General features: G+C 44.9%; 1 protein-coding gene across 2 annotated transcripts in view; it reads right to left on the bottom strand.

Moving 5' to 3' along the window:
• The window catches only part of nbeal1 (neurobeachin-like 1), a 35,092-nt gene that overhangs the window by 2,933 nt on the left and 11,267 nt on the right, over positions 1–20,892 (bottom strand). Inside the window, exons 9-54 of one of the 2 annotated variants that reach the window (XM_053416839.1) lie at positions 20,215–20,578; positions 19,870–19,976; positions 18,550–18,636; positions 16,699–16,782; positions 16,435–16,533; positions 15,726–16,297; positions 15,313–15,445; positions 15,073–15,192; positions 14,603–14,912; positions 14,415–14,500; positions 14,142–14,231; positions 13,850–14,027; positions 13,597–13,730; positions 12,628–12,787; positions 12,277–12,379; positions 12,017–12,176; positions 10,806–10,964; positions 10,475–10,634; positions 9,468–9,556; positions 8,688–9,293; positions 8,188–8,363; positions 7,815–8,103; positions 7,412–7,720; positions 7,166–7,315; positions 6,925–7,082; positions 6,504–6,628; positions 6,251–6,377; positions 5,995–6,149; positions 5,783–5,916; positions 5,573–5,674; positions 5,325–5,420; positions 5,107–5,231; positions 4,887–5,027; positions 4,635–4,765; positions 4,355–4,464; positions 3,818–3,935; positions 3,527–3,624; positions 3,301–3,417; positions 3,087–3,176; positions 2,824–2,933; positions 2,545–2,717; positions 2,346–2,440; positions 1,925–2,041; positions 1,586–1,747; positions 1,153–1,301; positions 926–1,061 (exon numbers count right to left, since the gene is read on the bottom strand). In XM_053416839.1, coding sequence (XP_053272814.1) covers positions 926–1,061; positions 1,153–1,301; positions 1,586–1,747; positions 1,925–2,041; positions 2,346–2,440; positions 2,545–2,717; positions 2,824–2,933; positions 3,087–3,176; positions 3,301–3,417; positions 3,527–3,624; positions 3,818–3,935; positions 4,355–4,464; positions 4,635–4,765; positions 4,887–5,027; positions 5,107–5,231; positions 5,325–5,420; positions 5,573–5,674; positions 5,783–5,916; positions 5,995–6,149; positions 6,251–6,377; positions 6,504–6,628; positions 6,925–7,082; positions 7,166–7,315; positions 7,412–7,720; positions 7,815–8,103; positions 8,188–8,363; positions 8,688–9,293; positions 9,468–9,556; positions 10,475–10,634; positions 10,806–10,964; positions 12,017–12,176; positions 12,277–12,379; positions 12,628–12,787; positions 13,597–13,730; positions 13,850–14,027; positions 14,142–14,231; positions 14,415–14,500; positions 14,603–14,912; positions 15,073–15,192; positions 15,313–15,445; positions 15,726–16,297; positions 16,435–16,533; positions 16,699–16,782; positions 18,550–18,636; positions 19,870–19,976; positions 20,215–20,578 — 7,494 coding nt within the window. The remainder of the gene's footprint in view (positions 1–925; positions 1,062–1,152; positions 1,302–1,585; positions 1,748–1,924; positions 2,042–2,345; positions 2,441–2,544; positions 2,718–2,823; positions 2,934–3,086; positions 3,177–3,300; positions 3,418–3,526; positions 3,625–3,817; positions 3,936–4,354; positions 4,465–4,634; positions 4,766–4,886; positions 5,028–5,106; positions 5,232–5,324; positions 5,421–5,572; positions 5,675–5,782; positions 5,917–5,994; positions 6,150–6,250; positions 6,378–6,503; positions 6,629–6,924; positions 7,083–7,165; positions 7,316–7,411; positions 7,721–7,814; positions 8,104–8,187; positions 8,364–8,687; positions 9,294–9,467; positions 9,557–10,474; positions 10,635–10,805; positions 10,965–12,016; positions 12,177–12,276; positions 12,380–12,627; positions 12,788–13,596; positions 13,731–13,849; positions 14,028–14,141; positions 14,232–14,414; positions 14,501–14,602; positions 14,913–15,072; positions 15,193–15,312; positions 15,446–15,725; positions 16,298–16,434; positions 16,534–16,698; positions 16,783–18,549; positions 18,637–19,869; positions 19,977–20,214; positions 20,579–20,892) is intronic. The other variant, XM_053416840.1, reaches the window with a different exon arrangement.

Genomic DNA, 20,892 nt, shown 5'->3' with positions numbered 1-20,892 from the left:
ACAAAATAACACTTCAGGTAAACAGTATGGGAGTTTCCCAGGTTAATGGCCAAATCAAGTCCATTATTGCACAGATGCTATTAAAAAAACATAAAAAATAAAAAAACTGAATGAGGTAAATGCAACAAGTTTCATGTCAGCGTTGTGGTTGGAGTAGCGACTGCCTTCTCAGCTGTGTGCTGACGGAATGTGTTAAATCTGTGTGGCTCAGGTGAAAAGGTGTGTGTGTAATTTTTTCTTTCTAGAGTTTCGAGGGCCAATTTTGGTGCCAAACAGTCGCTGTGAGGACATTTGGACATGCAGAGGATATTTTGGCTGGTCCTCACAATGTAGTGTACTTTAAATGTACAAGGGGCAACTGGTCCACTGATCCGATCAGAGTGGGAAGGTGACACGAGACCCCACTTCCTGCAGCAGCAAGTCCTTACTTGTGTTTACTCAAGTAGAAAACTTAATTTAATACTTTTACTTGAGTACATTTCGTCTAATTATTTGTACCTTACTAAAGTAAAATGTTTGAGTACTTCCCCCACCACAGGGTTAGGGGCAAGGGAATGTATTTTGTCAATGAGTGCCCACACAACTATAAAAACACAACAGTGTGTGTGTGTGGTTTGGTAAGAGAGCAGTGAAGCCCAATGACTGACTGTGGGTGATAACCATCCCTGAGGAGAGGTAAGTGTGTGTGTGTGTCTCTGTGTGTGTGTGTGTATAGATGTGTATATAACAGAGCTACAGCATTAGAATAGAACAGGAACTAGGACTAGCGTTTCTGGGAGCTGCAAGTGGGACTAAACACCAGCTGGTCACGCTGGTGCAACAGGCGCGTTGGCGAGCGGGCTCTTAGCGGGGCCAGCAGGGGGGAGGCCATGAGCGGAGAACCCTCCAGGCTCTGAGCGATGTAGTTCCTCAGCGAGTTCTTTACCTCCGCTGGCTTTCCCACGGCCACAATGATCAGCTTGCCGTCCTGCAGTCCCACCAGGACGTGGCTCTGCTCCTTGGTGACCGAGACACAACGCACCGGCACCCGCATGGCAATGGGCTCCGCACACAGAGATAGACTGAACAGGAGGAACAGTATTAAGAGCTGAAGCACATTCCAAAACGAGGTGAAAATTTCAACTGATGATAAACACTTGATAGGAAGTTTACCTGTAGAGGTCACGGATGGAGAGGTATCCCTGCTCACTGCCGAGGACAACATACTCCCCTGACACACACATATCAGTCACCTGCTCCTTCAGAGGCTCACTGCACAGGTGCTTTCCATTCACAGAGTAAAGATGAAGAGCATTTTTATCCTGGGGAGACAGAAACGAATTCTAATTACTACCCTACAGTTGTATGCCTCCACCAACCAGTGCAGTTTCCCTTGAGGTGCTCCTGATATATTACATTCACTTAATCTCAAAAAGCTGGAGATGTAGTCGAGCTGGCCACTAAGCAGAATTTGAACTGAAACATTGTGCTGTAATGAGGGTGCCTTTCACATATGGTCAGATTCAGCCCTTTTCCTAATTTGACCAGATATCCCTCTTTTCATTCAATGTCTATATGTGTGGGAGGTAAAAAAACTTGCATGCACCTTAAGTGTAGCTTTGCCCTCAAGGCAGGTGTGGACCAGCAGGTGACCCTCCCAGGACACGGCCAGGTGGAGGATGGAGAGCGGCAGGGAGCTTTCACAGGGCGGTCGTAAGCAACGCATGTACTGACCACGACGCACCGTGTGGATGATCACTGTCCCGTCCTGGAGCACAAATAATGTGTGCACAGATTTACTAACAAACACACACACTTTGACAGTTTCCCGTCCTGGAGCACAAAGAATGTGTGCACACATTTACTAACAAACACACACACTTTGACAGTTTCCCTTTCTGACAGCAATCCTTCTTTAATCTTATGTATAATGATGTGTCCTTACCCGGGATCCAGACACAGCCATGTCCAGCTCTGTGCTGATACTGACGCTGACCACCTCATCCGTGTGTCCGTACAGAACCTGAACTGGTTTGGGACAGAGACCCACAGGAGCTCCACCCTGCAGGTAGAATATTATCAGGCTGTGGTTACATGGATAAAACATTAAATCACAACATTAAAACAATAAGATAATAAAACACATGTAGGTGAAAAAATTGTGGACTAGTCTGAACAAAAGGCTTTTTTATTTCACTAATTCTGCATAGTTGGTTCTGACCTTTCAAAGACAAACCACTCCTCTATAAATCTGCATATTAAAGTTGAACTCTCTCTCAAAAGTTAAACTGGAGAGTCAATAAAACATTTTCAAAAACCAATGTCAAAAAGTGTCTTTGACTCAGGTGAGTCGTTGGTGTCCTAACCTGCTGGAGAACCTGCCACACCATGCAGGTTGTGTCCTTGGAGCCGGAGATCAGGTGGATACCACAGTGGTCCGTTGACAGGCAGGTCACAATGTCTGGAGAAGAGAACAAACACACATATTACAGGATGTACTAGAAATTTTGCAAATGTCATTCTGTTTTAGAGGTGACACAAGTCAATATGTAGACTTTTCTTTACCCATGTGGCGGATGTGCTGCCCCACAGTCTTGCCCTTGACCAGTGAAGTCACCCGGAGGCTGTTGTCCCAATGTCCACCACTGAAGAGCAACTTGCCATCATGGGAGACCACAAACAGCCCTGTTGTTACCTCTACGCTAGGGGCGAAAGGTCCTGACAGGAAGCGCTGCGTCCTAGGTGGAGACGGTGAAAGGAGAGGTTGAAAGACCCATCAGGACACAAGGGCAGCATGACAGTGTTTTGCTGTACTGAGCTGTAAAGTGTTGTGCGTCTTCTCACTTGGTGTTGGACACTGTGGGGTCCTTGATGAAAGTGAAGTAGTTGGATATATTCTTGTTGTAAGGCAGCCACCCATGAGTCCCAACCAGGCAGTTCTGACTAACCGTCACCTGGAGACAGTGGAAACTCCATGAAAATGTCTGTAGCTATATTTGTCTACAATCAAATTAATTTCCAACTTTTATATACTCTACAGGAGTGGAACACTGAAAATTACCACCCTGCAGTTCTATTATTATTATCATCATTATTGGCAGTCTTACCATAGTGTCAGGACTCCCATGGGTGATAAAGGAATGAGACTGATTCTTTGGCACCACAGCCTTAACCATCGGCACATTGTTACTGATGCCCTGCAGCATGGGGGGGGGAAGAGAGAATAGAAATCAGACTCATCATAGAGGGAAGTTTTCATTAAAAGTTTAGAACAAAAACTATGATTTCCAGTTATTAGTAAATGAGCAGCAGAGATCAAACCTCGACAAAGAAGGACTTGAGATCACTGAGGTGCTCGAACAAGCTGAGAGGACACGAGTCCAGCTGAGCTTTCCTCTTCTCCACTTCCTCTTGAAGCAGACGCACTGGGTGAGGCTCCTAAAAGTCAAAATCTGAATTACAAACACAGCTACAGAACTTCATTTCCTTAAGTAACTGCAGGTTCAACGAGTCTTTATGAATATATTGTAAAATAGATTGTTCGCACCTTGAGTAACTGGCAGGGTGTCTGTCCAAAGTTGCTGATCATGCCTTCCACGGCTTTCCTCTCCTTTTCATCTGTGATGGCGTCCAGGTCAACGGCACCTGCAACAACACAACGCTTATTATTTACAGAGATCATGACCTGCACAATGTTTGAACTTATGTGTCTCAATAAGAAGTCTGTCAAGAATTACGAGGGGAAGTAAAACTCGTGCATTTAATCATGTTTACTATTTTATTACACATTATATGAGAAACTCCTAATGGGAAATGACAGCATTGTAGCTGAGCTTACCCTCATATGTGCAGTAGTAGAAGACATTGAGGGCCTCCTCCGCTGCAGGGCCCCTCTGCTTATAGCCAAAGATCAGGTCAATCCACTCATGAAGGTGTGCTGATACATACTCTGACTCCTGTTGGAAACACACACACATACAGTGAGGCTGTAATCCAGTTTTTCAAAAAATGCACAAATTAAACAGACATTGTCTACTTAAAGCACATATCTGCATTTGGAACACATGATTCATTGAGGCACATTTTTGCTGCCTTTTGGTAAAAAAAGACGTACGTCAGTTTAAACAATGTATATGTTATTGCTCCCATACTGCCAAGCATCTTTAACGTTGGCATGGTTGTTAAGCAATACATCCACCAGAGGGCAGTGCAGAATCGGGTTTTCTGAGAACAAATGTATGGACAATGGAGGTGGTTGTGATAAAGTACCTCAAAAAACATAGAAAGCTCCATCCCTTTCCATATATTATGTTGAGCATAAATGCAAAGTTGAGCAAAGTATTACTACAGCAGTAGAACTGGAACTGAACCTCACCAGGGCTTTGCGGTGCTTGTAGATGAAGTCCTCTGGGGACTTGGCCCATTTGGGAAGGATGACATGGTTAACCCGTTCTTTAGAGATCTGCAGGCGACCCAGATCAAAACCTGGGTGACAACAAGAAACAAAGATAAGGAAACAAAGAGAGATAAAACCAAAGCGAAATCAAATCGTAAATCTGTGTCAAAGAGTATAGAGATAGGGCATTCCCTGAGCTACCCTCAAATTATTTATACAATATTTGAAATGATTAGAAGAGGTTTTAATCCAATCTTACCATTTTGGTTCTCTAGGAATTCTGGGAAGTAGAAGAACTCTGGGATGAGTTCCTTGACGTCATTGGGGTTGTCCATCAGGGTCTGCCACGTCGCTGGGATGGACTGGAACTGACGGTCTGCGCAGTCAAACCTAAACCAAGGCAGGAAAGTATGACTGATCATGCTGTGGTACTATGCTACGATTACTATCAAGAGACGCGTGGCAGTGACACAGGGCAGACATTGCTGCTGTGGTCCATAAGCCTCCCTACCGTCCACTCTGCAGCTGGATGTGCAATGATGTGAAGGGCTCCACTCTGATGAGGTAGTGCATCACCCCGGCGGCATTTGAGTAGTGGGTGCCATAATGGAACCTGTCGATGGTGCCTGTTGGGTCTTCGAAACTTTCATACCTAACGGGCACATTCAGAAATTAAACTTAAGCCATCGTCTATCATCTTTGAATAATTCGGAGTAAGACATGAAACATACTTCTCTCTAACAGCCTTGGCGTTGCGTTCGTTAAGCACGGCCACTGGCTTCGACAGGTCCCTGAACACCCGAGGATCACTCAGGTCCAGCTCCTCTGAAGTGTAGTCAGCTAGAATCCATGGAAACTGGAAACAAGCCCACAAACAAGTTAGTTAAAATACTTACTTTCACCAAGTCAACAGAGACGTATAAAATGTGTGTTCAGTAGAGGAACGTACCACTGGGTACTGAGCCAGGTTGTTGTACGTTCTGCCTGCAATGGTGTTGAGCTGCATCAAGTAGTCAAAGTTGGAAATCTCCCGGTTCACCCATTTCTGTGTGACGGACATAAAATATTATATCACTCTCAATAATAATGGAGCTGATTGACTCATTTGACACATTACATTTAATTAAATTACAGGTGTGTTGACACTATTTAAAATCTTTAAATGATAAAGACATTTCTACATTATTGTGTCCTGACCTGTGTGAGTCCAGAGGCTTTGAGTAGCTCCTGTGGTGAGCGAGTTCCATAGACACTGAGCGACCGTAGCAGCAACATGCGGCTATAGACTTTGTTCCTCACCTGTTTAAATAAGAAATTACAATGTTGTACACAGCATTAGTTTCCTACTATCCTACTATTTTTTCTGTGTCAATCATTTTTAATCAAATCAAGCTTGTGGCTCATCACCTCTTTCTTGAAGTTGAGGAAGTAGTTTGTCTGGTCGATGAGGAAGATCTCGAGAGCAGAGCGACGCAGATTAAATCGGCGCAGGTGGACCTCTCGGATCTGAGAGAGGGGCCATTTGAAGTCGTGGCCCACTCCTTCAGGAAACAAGCAGACTGTTAGTTCAAGTAAAAGCTTTATGATGTTTTCTCCATATTTTCTCATCTGACCCTCACCTTCCTCTTTCTCCTTATCTTGGCTGTTGTCGTAGAAGTAGATGTGCTGGGTGGTGAGTTCCAGGCGGCCGGGCACCACATCAACCACTGTCACCAACTCACAGTCCTCCCACAGCACTAGCTTCTCCTTCTGGCCTGCCTCCTCTGCTTCAGCCCTTCAGGACACGGAAAGGGAATCAGTTGTTACTAGATAAGTAAGTCTAATCTGAGTATCGGTTATGTGATCAAGGTTCTTCTACTGAATATGGGGACTGACTGGTTGTTAGCAGCAGCAGGGTCATCCTCCGGCAGCTCCAGGATGTCATCTTCCAGGTCGCTGACTTTGACCTGCTTCACAGCCTCCAGCAGCAGAGACTCTGGGTTTACACGCTGATGATGGACACCTGAGTCAAGCAGCACAGACAAGTGGGGATTAAAAACTAAAAGGTGGCCATGCAGATGTGGTGCAGCAGTTAATGTCACATGGCAGTACAGAGGCTCATACAAAGAAAGAGGGAACGCTGTCTTACCCAGGTTGTCTCTCAGAGCGCTGGCCTCTCGGTGAGAGTCAAAGTTGTAATTGCGAACTAGCTTCAACCTCATGCGGGAGAAGTTCTCAGCACTGGACACCCTCCAGTGCATCTCATCCTGCTGCCTGAAATAGTTACAAAACATGCCTATATTACTCCCAGAGCCACCCATTATTTATATATGTACGTGTCATATTTGCATAAAATATATTTATACACTTGAACTTCTACCAGAAGAAGAGGATTTCCAAGAAAAGAAAATGGAATAGTCTATATTGGTGGAGCTAATATACTTTAAAGACGTGGCAACGGATCGGTAGATGTACTCGCCGATGCCCAGCCTGGTATTTTGGGCTTATATGACAGGTATCGGAACTTCTCTAGGAGAAATGCAGCTGGTGAGAGAGGTTCACATCAGTACCTTTCAGCCCAGGGGCCTCTCTCGCACACCAAGCCCCGCCGTGCTGCCTTCCACTGCCTGAGGGTAGCGCTGTACTGGCTGTGCTGCTGCTTCAGCATGCTGTTGTAGCGTAGGTTTTCCTGACGGCTACGGCGTGAGAAGGGCTCCACGAATTGCTCCTGAAAGACAAGAGAAAAAGTTTTGACCCAAACGAAAATGAGAGGCTTCAGTTATTATTGGTTTATATATTTATTCAACTAACCTGGAAGCGGATCTTGCTCTCGCCCCTCTCCCTCTCTCTCTTATGCAGGCTGACCATGAAGGCCTCGTAGCTCTCCTTCCAGTACAGAGCCATGGTCTCATGGCCCTGGCTGAATGTTTCTATTTCATACTGCTTCATGTACGGAATAATCTGGGAAAATATGGGGGTAAAAATAACAAAAGGTTGAAAATACTTTGAATAAAATTAATAAAAATACATTTCATTAAAACCTTGTATATCTCATACATATTTGTCGAGGTAGACGCGCCACTCAGGTGAGTTGCAGTACAGCTGGAAGTCCTCAAAGAAGGACGGGCTTCCGTTGGTGTCAGGAAGCTGGGGGAGGTGCAGCTCCATGTAGAGGAGCCGGTGGACTTTGGAGAGCAGCGTTCGCAGCAGAGGAACCAAGAAAGAGTAGGTGTCATCTGTTTGCTCCTGGATGGAGCGTCGCAGGATGCCCTCCACCTTCCCCAGCAGGTAGCAGGCCTCATCCTGGCTGGACACCTCCTTGGTCTGCAGGACACCATTGAGCTTCGCCGTGGCCAATGCACTCACCTGGGACACAGGTAATGTATTATTTTGCATGCATGTGCTTTGTTTGAACAAAAAACTAAAACAATTACACATTCAACAGCATGAAATAGTTCACCTCAGGGTCCTCCTGGGCCATGAAGCCCAGCAACAATCTCAGTCCAACTTGGGATAGCTGAAACCACTGGGTGCCGGCAGAGTACCACACCATGAGGCTGTCCATCAGCGTCACAGTCTCTTCCAGCACCTTCTCCGTCCACAGAGCAGGATTGACCAGGCCCTCTGCCTGCAGGAAGTCTTGTACCATGTGGAGCAGCCGCACTGCGTTCTCCGTGTGTTGTGGCAACGTGGCAGCTGATGCCTCGCGGTTATCACTCACTGCCCATTCCAACATACGCTCCATGAGACTAGAGAAAAAAAACCGTTAGATGCTATAGAAGTATTCAGTCCATACTACCACAATTAAGTCTGTGATCTAACAGGGGGCTGACCTGAGTTTGATTTGGTCGACAGGAAGCAGCAGCTCATTGGCAGTTCCCAGTTTGGTGAGAGCTGAGAAGACCTGGCCGCGCTCCAGCCACGCAGAGTCATCGGAACCCTCTACACCTCGCCACATCACACACAGCACTATCTCCAGCAGCATGTTGCACAGTTCCTCCTCAGCCCGCTAGAGGGCGGCAGCACACCAAACATACAGGAAAAGAAAAGGAAGAGTATTATCATTCAAAACTTTATTGATCCCTCTGATGTATAACTGCAGCAGTGCGCAACAGGATATAACAAAGATAAGAGGCAATTCATAAGACTCTGACAAATATAATGCCACTACCATTCAAGTCTACTCCTTCCTATTTCTGTGCCGAACATTGTTACAGACTAGATTTGCCCTCGGGGCTAATTAGGGTTTAATTGGCCTGAACTTCCTGAAGTCTGAGCCCAGTTGGGCAACTCCTAAAGCTGTCTGTCATATCCATGTGATTGCTCATCTCACCTCAGCATTGTTAAAGGATTCCCCCAATGAGATGTTGTCACTGAAGAGGAAGCTGTCTTCAGTCAGGGATGAAGAAGCCTCTCGATCCACAGAGCTGCCTGGGAAAGGCTTTGAAGTCTCCACTGGCGACGGAGTACTGGGCATGCTGCCCGGTGTTTGGCTGCCACTCTCCACGCCCTCATAGCCCTGCAGGTGGGACAGATCCAGGCTCAGGCCGCCTGACTTTCCCACCACCCAGGGCTTGACGTGGAGTTGTGGCTCAGTGGAGGCAGACGAAGACGGCGTGTCCAGCAGTGATATGATGTCACCGTTATCCAGGCTGTCCACAGAGCGTGTGTCTCCCATGCTAAGCCGGTCATCTTCCAGCCGGTCCAGGCGGCTAGCGCTGCCTGCCCGTGTCCTCCTCTCCAACGGCAGCTCCAGGCGGTTAATGCTGCTGACACTGTGCCGACTGAGGTCCAGGCTGCAGGTGCTGACGGTGTCAGAACTCCGCAGTGGCAAGGACCCTTCACCCCGCAGGTACAGCCGCATGAGGGTGTCTTGCCAACATTGCTGCTTGGAAATCTGGATGGCAGCATCCTGTTGGGACTGAAGCAGCTGGTAAACCTGAAGAGGAAGAAAAGTATTTTTTTAACATCATGATAAATGCAACCATAACATGATTTTAAAGCTCAATGTTTATCCAGCTGTAAAATTATATCAGAACCATTTTTCTGTGAGATGAAAAACACTTTAATTAATAGTGTGCATCTGCAGGTTGACGTCCAGGTGTTTACTCACTCTCTTGCAGACGAGGAGGCGTACGGTGGGTCCGGCCCGATGAGTGAGCTGCACCAGAGACATCAGGTCCTTGTAATTCACCATGTTATCTGTGGATTTTAGATACACACACCTTTACATGCAGTGTGTGCAGTATTGATCGCCACTACTAATCATATGGTCCATTGGTCAGACATGTTTTAAGCCTCTCTTCCAAAAGTTCAGCCTTCATCCTTAATAAAAAAGTCCCTTGAGGCTTTTCTGAGATATCGTGTTGGGTGTAATGCCTAATGAGGATCCATGCAACTGATTCCATTAGTTCAAGAAGCAATCATGTTAATTACGTTAAACAGGGTTCCTACAGGTTTTAACAAGTAAAATTTAAGACTTTTTAAGACCTTTTTTAGACCACTTTGAATAGAATTTAAGACCTATTTCACGGCCATACTGGCAAAAAAGTATGAAGGAAATTACTATGAAAGAAGAAATAAGTCCCAGAATAATATGTATACGGATAGATAAGGATGTATATTGTTAATATAGAACCACACATATTCCCACCCTGCCTTTCATAGGCATATGTTGTACTGTGCTGTTGCCAAATTAAAGAACATTAACAGAGAGAAGTCGTCTGAGCCGAGTTTAAGCAGACACACCTGGTGTCCCTCCTTAAATCAATCCTCACCAACAGACTGGGTGTTCTCCGATAAGTTCTCACTTATCGGCTGCAAAGTTAGTGATGGTTCCACGCTGATTTATATCCATACGAATTGTTGGGGGGAGGGAACTGAAATCAAGACTTTAAGACTTTTAAAGGCCTAAAATTTCGATTATTAAATTTAAGACTTTTTAAGACTTTTTAAGACCCCGCGGGAACCCTGGTTAAAGCTAAACTTCCACTCAGGCTGAAAATACTGAAGGGAAGATTTATCGTGGCAGGAGCAGAAACACAGGTCTGACCAATACTTGCAGCCCAAAGAAACATGTTTACAAAAAATACTTCAATAGTTCCAAAAACAGACGCTGACCTGTGTGGAGGACCTGGTTGAGGAGACAGCGGATCAGGGTCGGAGTGATGTGAAGCTCGGAGAAGAGCAGCGACAGGCCGGCGTAGCCCACCTCTCTCAGCCTCAAGCGCTGCTTATTCTTCTCATAGACGCGATCGCAGCGCAACATGCGCTCAAACAGCTGAACAGAGGCGGAGAAAAAACACTCAGATATTAACACATGTGGGGGAACGTATCTGTACAATAGTCACTATTTTAAATTAAAATATCTTGAAAAGGCCTGAGTTTAAAATCTTAAAGATTCCATAGTTATCTTAAACCTTTGAGGATGTTGTACTTGGCTGTAACCCACCTTGAAGACCAGCTCTCGAAGTCTGTCTGAGTGTTTGCTGTTCAGCAGCAGAGCGTAGCAGGAGTCCGCCGCCCCGGGCTCAAAGAGCAGCAGGAAGATTTGGTCCCTGGCCGGGCTGCTCTGAAAAAGGCTCAGTAACAACTCCAGCAGGCTGCACAGCTGCAACACACACAACAGAACACAAGCACTGTCAAGTTGGCTTGTTTTAACAGATTCCTACATTACTGGAGAAGGTGGTGATCGCTCTACAAGCGAATTGTGGGTCGGATGTTTAACCAATTTAGGTAAATGTAAAACATAAAAAATACGAGCTGGGAATGGAGCCTGAATTGGCTCAATAGTGGTGAAGCTTAAGGGTAAATTGGGTAAAGCAATTGTTCTACGTATTTGTTTAACTAGATTTAGCGTTTTGATAATTTTTCTTAGTTGCATTTTCACATGATTGATTAGAGGAGGCATTTGAAGAGTCAGTTTGACTTGAGCGGATATGTAGCATCATAGAGGGAGCAGATGCCTGGCAATGGAAGAGGATCATGAGATTATATTGACCATATCTTCATAGAGGTGATGTAAGCTGCCATATATAGTGCTGCAGTGTAAGAGGATATGCAAAGTGACACAAAATTAAAAACAAGACAGCGCTAAAACAGGGAAAGAGGTGTGACAAGAGGAGAGAATGGATTTCACAAAGTAGGTGTCATATTGCAAATTCTGTGGAAAACTTTATAAAGTAATAAAGTGGTTTGTTTCAGGCAAACTCTGCAGAATTTTGCTTACAGAGGGGGAAATGTTTTTCAAAAATAATGCAGAAAGCAGGAGAGAGGATGGCAAAACAGCTTCCAGGCAGGAAATGGGATTCACAGCTTCCTGTGCAGTCGTCAGTGAAGTTAAATGTCACACGGAAACAGAAAATCCTGCAGCTAAAGGTCATCTTATTTCACATTAATCCTCCAGTGGCAAAAGTAGTTGGATTTAACCAGTTTCACAATATATGTGTCAACTGGCAAATAATAACTTGACCTACTCCAAATTTCTGAGATGTTGGCGTGAAAGACAGGTTCCCTGCAAGAATGGAAATTAAAAAACCTTTTGTTCACAGTGAATGTTTTACTTGGATTCAGTTGTAGGGGGGTTTCTGCTCCTTGTTGGGGACAATCGTATTAAGCGACAGCATGATTTAGTACAAAAGGGACAAGCCCCCATCAACCAACCTGGTCCTCGTCTCCGATGGCAGCAATGTATCCCAGAATGCTTTGCATCTCCTCCTGTGACATGCCCTTGCTGATGTAGTACTTGATGAGGCCACAGAGAGATGCCCTGACAGTACGAATGTCATCCTCACTCAGGTCACTGTCTTTACTACTGTTCTTCCTACAGAGGAGAACAGACGATGGTTTGGTGAGAAACATATGGAGAAAACACACTAATATTAAATCTGTATGCATTTTAACTTTGGGATATGGAGTCTCACCCGTAATAAAGGCGTATGGTGTCCAACAAAAACTGGACTCCGTATTTTTTCCTAAACAGTTTCCTGTTGTCTTTGATGATGGTGGACATGTACTGGATGTGACCTTCATAGGGGAAAAAAGCAAGGGCACAGCTCAGAAATGGAACAGCTTCAAGGAAGCACACACACACACAATATAGCAGCATTGCATCCAACAGCACAGGAGGTGCATCCACAGATTCCTTTTTCATCACTTTAAAGTATTCTGAGACTTTGCTGACATTTATCTGCACCTAACACCTTTTGTTAAAATATGATATGCAAGTGCTTAACATGTTTTCTAACAGGGAAACGCTGAACAGTCAATCTCACCAATGCGTAGAGGGAAGTCTCCTTTGTTCCAGATGTTGAAATTGAACAGAAGATGTGTGTGAAACTGCAGCAGCAGAGCCTGGTTCTTCTCATACGTCACCTGCTCTATCAGCAGCTGCATAGCGACAAGCACGCTGACGTCCACGTGACCCACCGGCAGCTACACACACACATATAAATAATAGATTGTATTTCACTGCTGCTAGTTTGACTATACACATATTGATAAGCACACATGCAAAATAATAGCCCTGTTAAAACTTGTTAATAACATCTGTACTGCAAGATCCCGTTATCTCTCTTCCCTGCTCGATTTGCATATTAACATGTACATCCTTTCTGTTTGCACCGACCAAATTATGTTGTTTTAAGCCCATCTCAGTATGCAGATCTGTTGTCAATGTCTGAGAGTTTGTGTGTGAGAAGGAGGGAGAGAGAGAGATCAGAGCCAGTATGGGAAACAGGCCTTTCAATAGAAAGAAACAAGTAAAAAAAGTTGTCATATATGTCCCATAAACAATGATGAGACTTGTAAGCGAGCATGTATAGAGCAATGTGACACCCATTACTCTCTCCACAAACAGATAGGAACATGTAGGAATGGGAAACACATTAGTGGTATATTTGAACTTTCATTTACTGGGTGTGGTTACTGTGCCTCAAGCAACTATTACTGCATCTGATTTCTTTTGATCTGGGTCTCTGTGGAGGCTTGTACTTTTCCGTGGTGCATATGCCGATTCAGAGTGGATTTCCAACCCCTCGATAAACAAATAAATAAAAATTGGATCAGACAAAAGATAGAAAAAGAAAAAGCAGGGAAAAAGGAGTTGAGGATTAAGGAATGAGTGAATGAGGGAAGACAGACAGACGCAAAGAAAAGAGAGGAAAAACATGGATCAAAGAAAGAAAAACCTCCATTCGGGGACAAAAGCTATCAGAGGTGAAATAATGTCACAAAACAAAGACCTTTTGAAGCAGTGCTCCCACTGTACCGACACCATGCGAGTGGAGCAGATTCTCCTGGTTGATTGGGTGTCTCTGCAGGAAGTGCTTCAGCACCAACAGGAAGGTGGCCACCAGATTCTTCTCCAGACGAGCCTCTGAAATGAAAAATCAAAATTCCTTTTTTTTCCAACACGCTGTTCTTTGTCTTGATGCAAGAGGTAAGGGAAACAGGGAAATCAAGAAATAAATTATTGCATGCTGTGGCCAAACAGACCTGAAGCTCTGTTGGTTGGGAGAATGACCCAGTCGCCATCAGCTGGCGTGGTCACATCAGGGGTGATGAAATCGGACCCAGCTGCAGGATCACTGCCATGCTGGTCAGGTGTCACCAGTGCCAACTGCTCCAGTATGGGGAAGAGCACTGGCAGGCCACCCACGCAGTTGATCATATCCTGCCACAGATAATACAGCAATGCATTATAAAAAAATCCATGCAATACAAGTTGGAATATTCCTGTGAGCACAGAGCAGACACATGACAACATGAGCTGCATATTCCTTCCCACCTTGATATCCCAGTTGACAACTTTGTTGCCAGTTAGGCGTCCATGAAGCATGTTTGGAGACAGATCTAGACAGATGGGGTTTCTACAAGCCTGTAGAAAGAAGGATCATGTTTAGTTATTTCGTTTTATTTAGATAAAGTATTTCTTTCTTTTTCATTCACTAATAAATGTCCAAAACAAATTCCCCCCTCAAGAACCCCATCTTTGTTCTGTCTACATGTCTGATTTTAAAGCTTTAAGAAGGGGTGGCTCAAACTGCAATGGTAGAAACACCTTGGGTGAGTAGTGTAGCAGCAATTTAGTTGAGAGGTCACCAAGTTCGGAATCCTGGGCTTTGAATGGAGAGATGCAGTTTGGACCTGTGTAAAAAAAATAGGAGTGAGAATGTAAGAAAGAAACAAAAATAGAAATCTAACAATGTTTTTCTTTCATTTCTGATTCCATCATCTCCTGCTGCTTACCAGAACTACAGAAGGCTTTTATATGATTGGGCTGCAGGGGTTCATGGAAGACCATGACGCTCCCCAACTGTCCCTGCAGGGATGTGGGGCTCCCCCACTCGCTGTCCTGTGTCCCTGCAGAGATGAGCTTAGTCACAGACTCAGGCTTTCCCCCGAGCAGTCCCCCCCAGGTCTGCGGCGACAGGATGCCGCCCAGCGAGGAGCGGGTGGTGGGTGTGGTGGGAGAGGAGAAGGGAGGATCTGGTATCTGGGAGGGCGGGGGCGTCGTGGTGCGGTGGCCTGCTGAGCCAATGCAACAGGACGTGAATGGCTTTGGGGGAAGAGAGCAGAACGAGATGGAGTCAGCAAACAAAAACCTTCATGATGTAAATAAAACTGATTAAAACATTAGACGCAGCACACTGCAGGACACACATCATTTATTGATGCCAGGCCTTTTTGGTGAATTATTACATGACTGCAGGTCTCACCTCTGTCATGTTGGGATACTTCAGGGGGGCAGACAGTTTCTGTTGTCCATCAACATAAATGTAGACAAGACTTTGTCCAAATGGCCTTTTGCCTGGTACATGCACCACACCGATGCTGTGCTGTAGAAAGAAAGACTCAAAATCAGTGCTATTTTATTGGAAATTAATGTTCTTTTAACATTTGTATATTTCAGTTGTCCCCACCCTTCTGATAAATGAAAGTTCCTAAAGCTGACTCACCCAGAGAGAGTCACAGAAGCAGTTGTCTGGCAGCATAACAGTGACATACTCCTTCTTGGTGCATACAGCCACCACCAGCACGCCCGCTGAGCTAATAAAGGCCTCGAACCCTGTCCCTCCCGGGGTAAAGAAGCTGTACAAGATGAAATAAAGGAAAAATTCTATGAGAAGGTGTTGACGTTTTTATCCATGTGATTTTATTATCAGGGTTCAAAGAAAAGCAGAAAAGACAGAAAACTTGGTATTATGCTATGTAATGATTATCATTATTATATTAATTATATAATATTTAGAATTATATATAATTATATTTAGCTGATGTAAAACTACAGTGATGTGAATACCATTATCCTCCAGTCTATTTCTCACTCTCAATGTCCCTGTTCTTGACATCACAACTTTTCTCATCTCACCTGTAGAGCTGTTTCCTCTTGTCCTTGCTGGGTGGGCCCAACTGGTCCTGGTCAAGTGACAACCAGGCAAGGAAGCTGAAGGCAGACCCTGGCCAGCGTTGCACAGTTGGTACTGCGATGCCTGCCATGCTGGGTGACAGGTCAAAGTACTGCATGGCACTCTCCAAGCCCTGCTTGCGTACCATGGCCAGGAGGGCTCTCAGGGCAGGACCTACATAGGGGTGTGCTTGGCTGGACTCTGGGGGTCTGAGGAGGCGCAGGAGCCCCAGCAATTCCCTTGCACTCAAGGACTGGGAACCCAGTGAGCCCAACAGGCCCAGTAGGCTCTCGGCACAAGCTCGATGTAGTCGTTGATGGCTTTCCAGAGCGGCCAGTGCTCGCATGACCATGGTGGCATTGACACAAGTGGCACGGGTCTGGCGATTAAGGCAGCTGAGGCGTCGGAGCCAATCGGCCGTAAAAAGTTGCAGCTCAGATAAGTCCAGCTCCGGGAGCCACTGGACCAGCAGCAGTAAGGGCTCCACATTACTTATGCCCAGGAGCCCCACTGAGGTGTGCTCACCCTCCACCGCCTACACACAAATGGAAACAGTTACATATACATAGACACAGCGGGCAACGTCAGAAGGTTAGAACATACTTCAACAAACATAAAAAAAGCAGACAGGCCGACAAGGACTAGAAGCACCAAAGACGATGTTTCTCTCACCATATTCATCAGCTCTTTCAGAAGGTGTCGGGATGGTTGGCCGAGTGAGATGAGCACTTCATAAAGGTGATTGTAGCCAATCCTCTCCTTGAATACCTCCTGCAGGATTGGAAGAAAACCGAAAAGGTCAAATTTGTTGCACTGCAGCATGAACAGTATCTTCACTTCAGTTGTGCATTAGTAGTGGATAAAAGATAATCATAATAAAAGATAATAGCTCAAAAAACACATTTATTTCAATGAATGTATTCAGTTTCCTGTTACCTTTGCAGCTGGTGATTTGTGCATCACTGTTGTCAGGGCTTTGATGGTTGCTACAGCGAGGGAGTCTAGTCGCCCTTGAAACACCTGAATGAAAATCATACAGGTCAATCACTGGTAACAAACAATAGGACACAAGTTCAATCTCCTCTTAATCCAAGTGAATGTTATTTGTATCTCTTGCAACAAGCATGCATTCAATTTGAAGCCACATTCACATAGAAGGTTTGTGATGCTAAAATTATAATGATCAACTTATTTAAGGCTCTGAAAACAACATGCATCACACTTGGAGGAATGAAAGAGAGATTTAGGTGGATGCCTTGGGGCTTGATTCAATTAGTGTGCAAGTTAAATCATTGATGATGGTTAGAGATGTTTTCACTGCAGTATGAGCTGGCATAAAAGCTTGTACTGCAGATGGTAAGGTGAAAATAAGGAGACTGTTGTCTTTCTGCTTCAGGTAAAAAATAATAATAATAGCAGGATGATGTGGCTGAAGCAGGAAGCTCTTGGCTCGGTCAAAAATAAATAAAAACACCCACCTCCACAAACAGACAGAAGTAACTAACTCTATTTCCTCAACCTGACATATAGAAAGCATGCAACCCATGAAACACAAGCCAGACAATGAAAAAATACACAAACACATCTCCATCCAGCTCTGTCCTGCTCATGACCAACACATCACGTTCGAGGGCCACTGAACTGGACCCCTTTATTCAATTCACATGCAGCCGTAGACTGGTCACACCTATAGAGTCTTGGACCAGCTGGAGAGGGACTGTGGCAAACAAATCAAACACTGAGATCATCGTCACCGAGTCCAGATCATATCAAACCACTGAACTCTGTGCAAACACACACCAGGCCAATGTGATAGCATTCCAGTGGAGCCCATAGTACAGGTGTACCGCAGAAAACCAGGAAAATGTGGGGCGGGGAGGTGGGGAGGGGGATGAGGAGGGCTGTGGAGGCATGAGGAAACTGAAAACGTCATTAATATAGATGAGATAAAACAAAGGCATGCTCGTCTCTCCACAGCAAGACAATTTAGTAACTTGGGTTAATTGCAGTGTTTGAATTTGTGTCGGGTGTTTTTAATTAAATAGCTGCTGTAGTGTCTGAGATTTAATTGTCTCTCTCTCTGGAATGAAAAAGACTTGATGCCTGATTAACGCACCAAGCAGGAAGCAGCCGCATCTGCCGCTGCATCGGATTACAGCTGCTCTACAACAAAAGGCACATTGATGCGTGTGTGTGTGTGTGTGTGTCTTCATGCAGGTTTGTCCACCTGTATTCCTATTATCCACATCAATGGAAAGGATTATACCTTATAAAAGGTGGCTCTGTGAGTAGGAGGTACAAAGAGTAGAAGGAAAGCTGGTCTACTCTGAGGGCAACAAGTGACCTTTCTGTGCACATGAGATGATTCAGTGACAGCTGACAAGTTGACATGGCACCATTCATAAAAAAGTCCTTAGGTGTATCAGACAGGCACTGTGAGGTTTTGAGCTGGTTAAAGACCACCTTGTTATCTCGCATCTTTCAAGCTACTCTCCAACTTGCTGCACTTGATAGAACAGAGCCTAAATAATCAAATAAGAGGAGTTTACAGCGTCAGGATGGCTCAGCTCAACTATGAAAATTCCGTGCTTCAATGAGTGGATAATCTTTTTTCTATTAAAAATGTGACCCAATTACATGTAGCAGTGCGAGTTTCCTGCTGTGGAGAGGCTTTGTTGCTGTAGTGAGGTCAAGGTAGAGGGACTTGGCAGCAGTAGAGGGTGAGGGGCAGGTGGATGGATAGTGAGGGGTTCAGGTGAGGTGGGGTGGGGGCTTTCTCGGCGGTACCTGAGTGTCCCTCTCTGCTGTCAGTAACCTGTTGTTGGTAATATCTTTCTGGTCCTTGTCTGCCGCCGTGCACCTAGCATTAACCAGCTGACACACACACACAACAGGCAACATGTCAAGATAGCAATGTAGGGAGGTTGATAGACAAAGAAAATGGAGACAAGGAAGAGACAAGAGGAAGGTGCAGTGGGAGGAGAGATGTTGGAAGTGGAGGAGAGGGTGAGCGGTTAAGGTTTACAGCCATGACCCTCAGCAGGGTCACTGTGAGGAGGCGTGTTGGTGATCCAGCCTTGCTGTTGGGAGGTTACCATGCAATGTGGGAATAAAATGCTCATTCTCACACTTTAAGAAATACTAAACATGACGTACAGCTAAGAACCTTTTCACGCCAGTTAATTTAATGACATCAGATCTTTTTAAGATTGGGGCACTGTATTGGAGCTGAAAGAGACTTGTTAAACCAAATGCACCTTTAAGTGCACCATCAGCCCTAATGGCCCTGGTATTAATATCCCTCCTGAGAGATCTTGTCACACTGACAATACAATATTTCTTCTCCTGTGACCACTTGTCATCGGATCTCACTTCCTCGATCTATATGCAAATAAATACTTAGGTTTATTCTTTTTGCAAAGACCTGAGTTTATAGGTCTGCTGTCAATGTGTGTGTCTGTGAGTCGCTGTGAGAGATAGGTAGAGAGAGAGAGAGCGCAGCCGAGGGCTGACTGAATCAATTTGCATAGCTTCGGAATGAAATAAGATTTTACCCATTTGATAAAAATCAATATGTGGCGGTCAGTGTTAATATTGTGGATATGGCCATAAATTATTCAGTTAAAGGGCACAACACATAGAAGTGTGAAATGACTTTGGTCTTATTGTGAAACTGTAGCGGCGCAGAGGACGTCAACTAAAACGCTAAAAGGCAAAAAATGTGGCCACATGTAGAGACCAGACCACCTCCAAATGAGGTCTGAGTGATCAGATCTCAAATCATCCTCAATGCATCTTCACATCTGAGCTCAGATCACTCAGGTGAGTTGTTGATACCAGGTCTGAATGGGGGTCAAAGTCAGTTACTCGATCTGACCATGTCCATATTTATTGCTGTCATAAGGAGGCGGGGGGAAGCAGACGTCCTTTCTTTTGTAATATCAGAAACAAGATATTTTCAAGTGCTACTAATAAGTTAATATTTGATTTGGCTGATAAAAAAAACGACAACAAATTTTTCAGAAGAAATAAAAAAAAAAAAAAAAGATCCAGCCATACACATCCCTGTGTATTCAGGTTCAATAAAAAAGAGAGTTGTGCAGTTACCTTGCTGTTCTGCAGCAGTCGTGTCAGATGCTCGAAACAGTTACTGTTGAGGAAGATGGCTTGTAGAACTGGCCTGTCTGAACACAGGAACATGTCCCTGATAGTGTCTAAGAGACAACAGGAATGACAGACAGGCAGATCAACAAAGAGACAGGTGGAGAGAGGAAGTAAAACACAGAGAGAGAAAAAAATAAGCACAGATATAAAATCAGATGGTGGAATGAAGCAAATTAACTAAAACCAGCTTCAATCTTTGCAAATAGACTCAACAAAAAGGAACAGGTCAACAGCATAGACTTAATATCATAAAAGTTTAGATGAAAGTCACCATTATTAATTCCCTACCAAGCATGTTCACTTGCAGCGCCACAAATCGGCTCTCCCAGTGACGGCCCAGTGTTTGCACTCTGCCCTTGGCCTGCTGCTGCTGCTGTAGAGCTGCAACCACAGCTGCTGGGTCTGAGTTGAGCACCTTGAAGTAGTTTTCAAGGACTGAGGCGATTTCCACCTGCCGCTGATCAGAGCTGGAGGCCAGGAGGCGCTGTACAACCTCTCGCAGGCAGCCAAGAGTCAGCAGGGCCTTTCGGTCGGGGGCCTCACTGTCCCAGTCCTCGCCCTCGTCTGAGGGGCAGCTACCCATGGAGCAATCGGCCAGCACCCGCATTAACACCTCCATGGTGGCCGGAGAGATGGCAAGCAGAGCATTCCTCTGCCAGGGACAAAGTTGTGGAGGGAGGGAAACAAAGTGAGGTACGGGAGTTGAGAGGAGCGGAAAGGGTACAGCCATTGTATAGTGAGCCAAAGATTTATTAAAGCATATCTGACAATAGAGGCAAAAGGTACTGCACATTATAAATAAAAGTTTCATACTAAATACTTTACTTCCTCTATTTGCTGTTTGGAGAGAGGATAATGCTAAAAAGTAGAAACTAAACTACATGCTGTATCCCGTTTGTTTATTGCGCACACAAACAGAAATCTAAATTGGGAAGTTGTGGTTTGATGGAAAGAACATGCTGGAAC

Source organism: Pleuronectes platessa, chromosome 24 (assembly GCF_947347685.1).
Source record: "Pleuronectes platessa chromosome 24, fPlePla1.1, whole genome shotgun sequence".
NCBI classification, from domain to species: Eukaryota; Metazoa; Chordata; class Actinopteri; order Pleuronectiformes; family Pleuronectidae; genus Pleuronectes; species Pleuronectes platessa.
The sequence above is the reverse complement of the archived record's forward strand: the minus strand, read 5'-3'. Positions and strand labels throughout refer to the sequence as shown.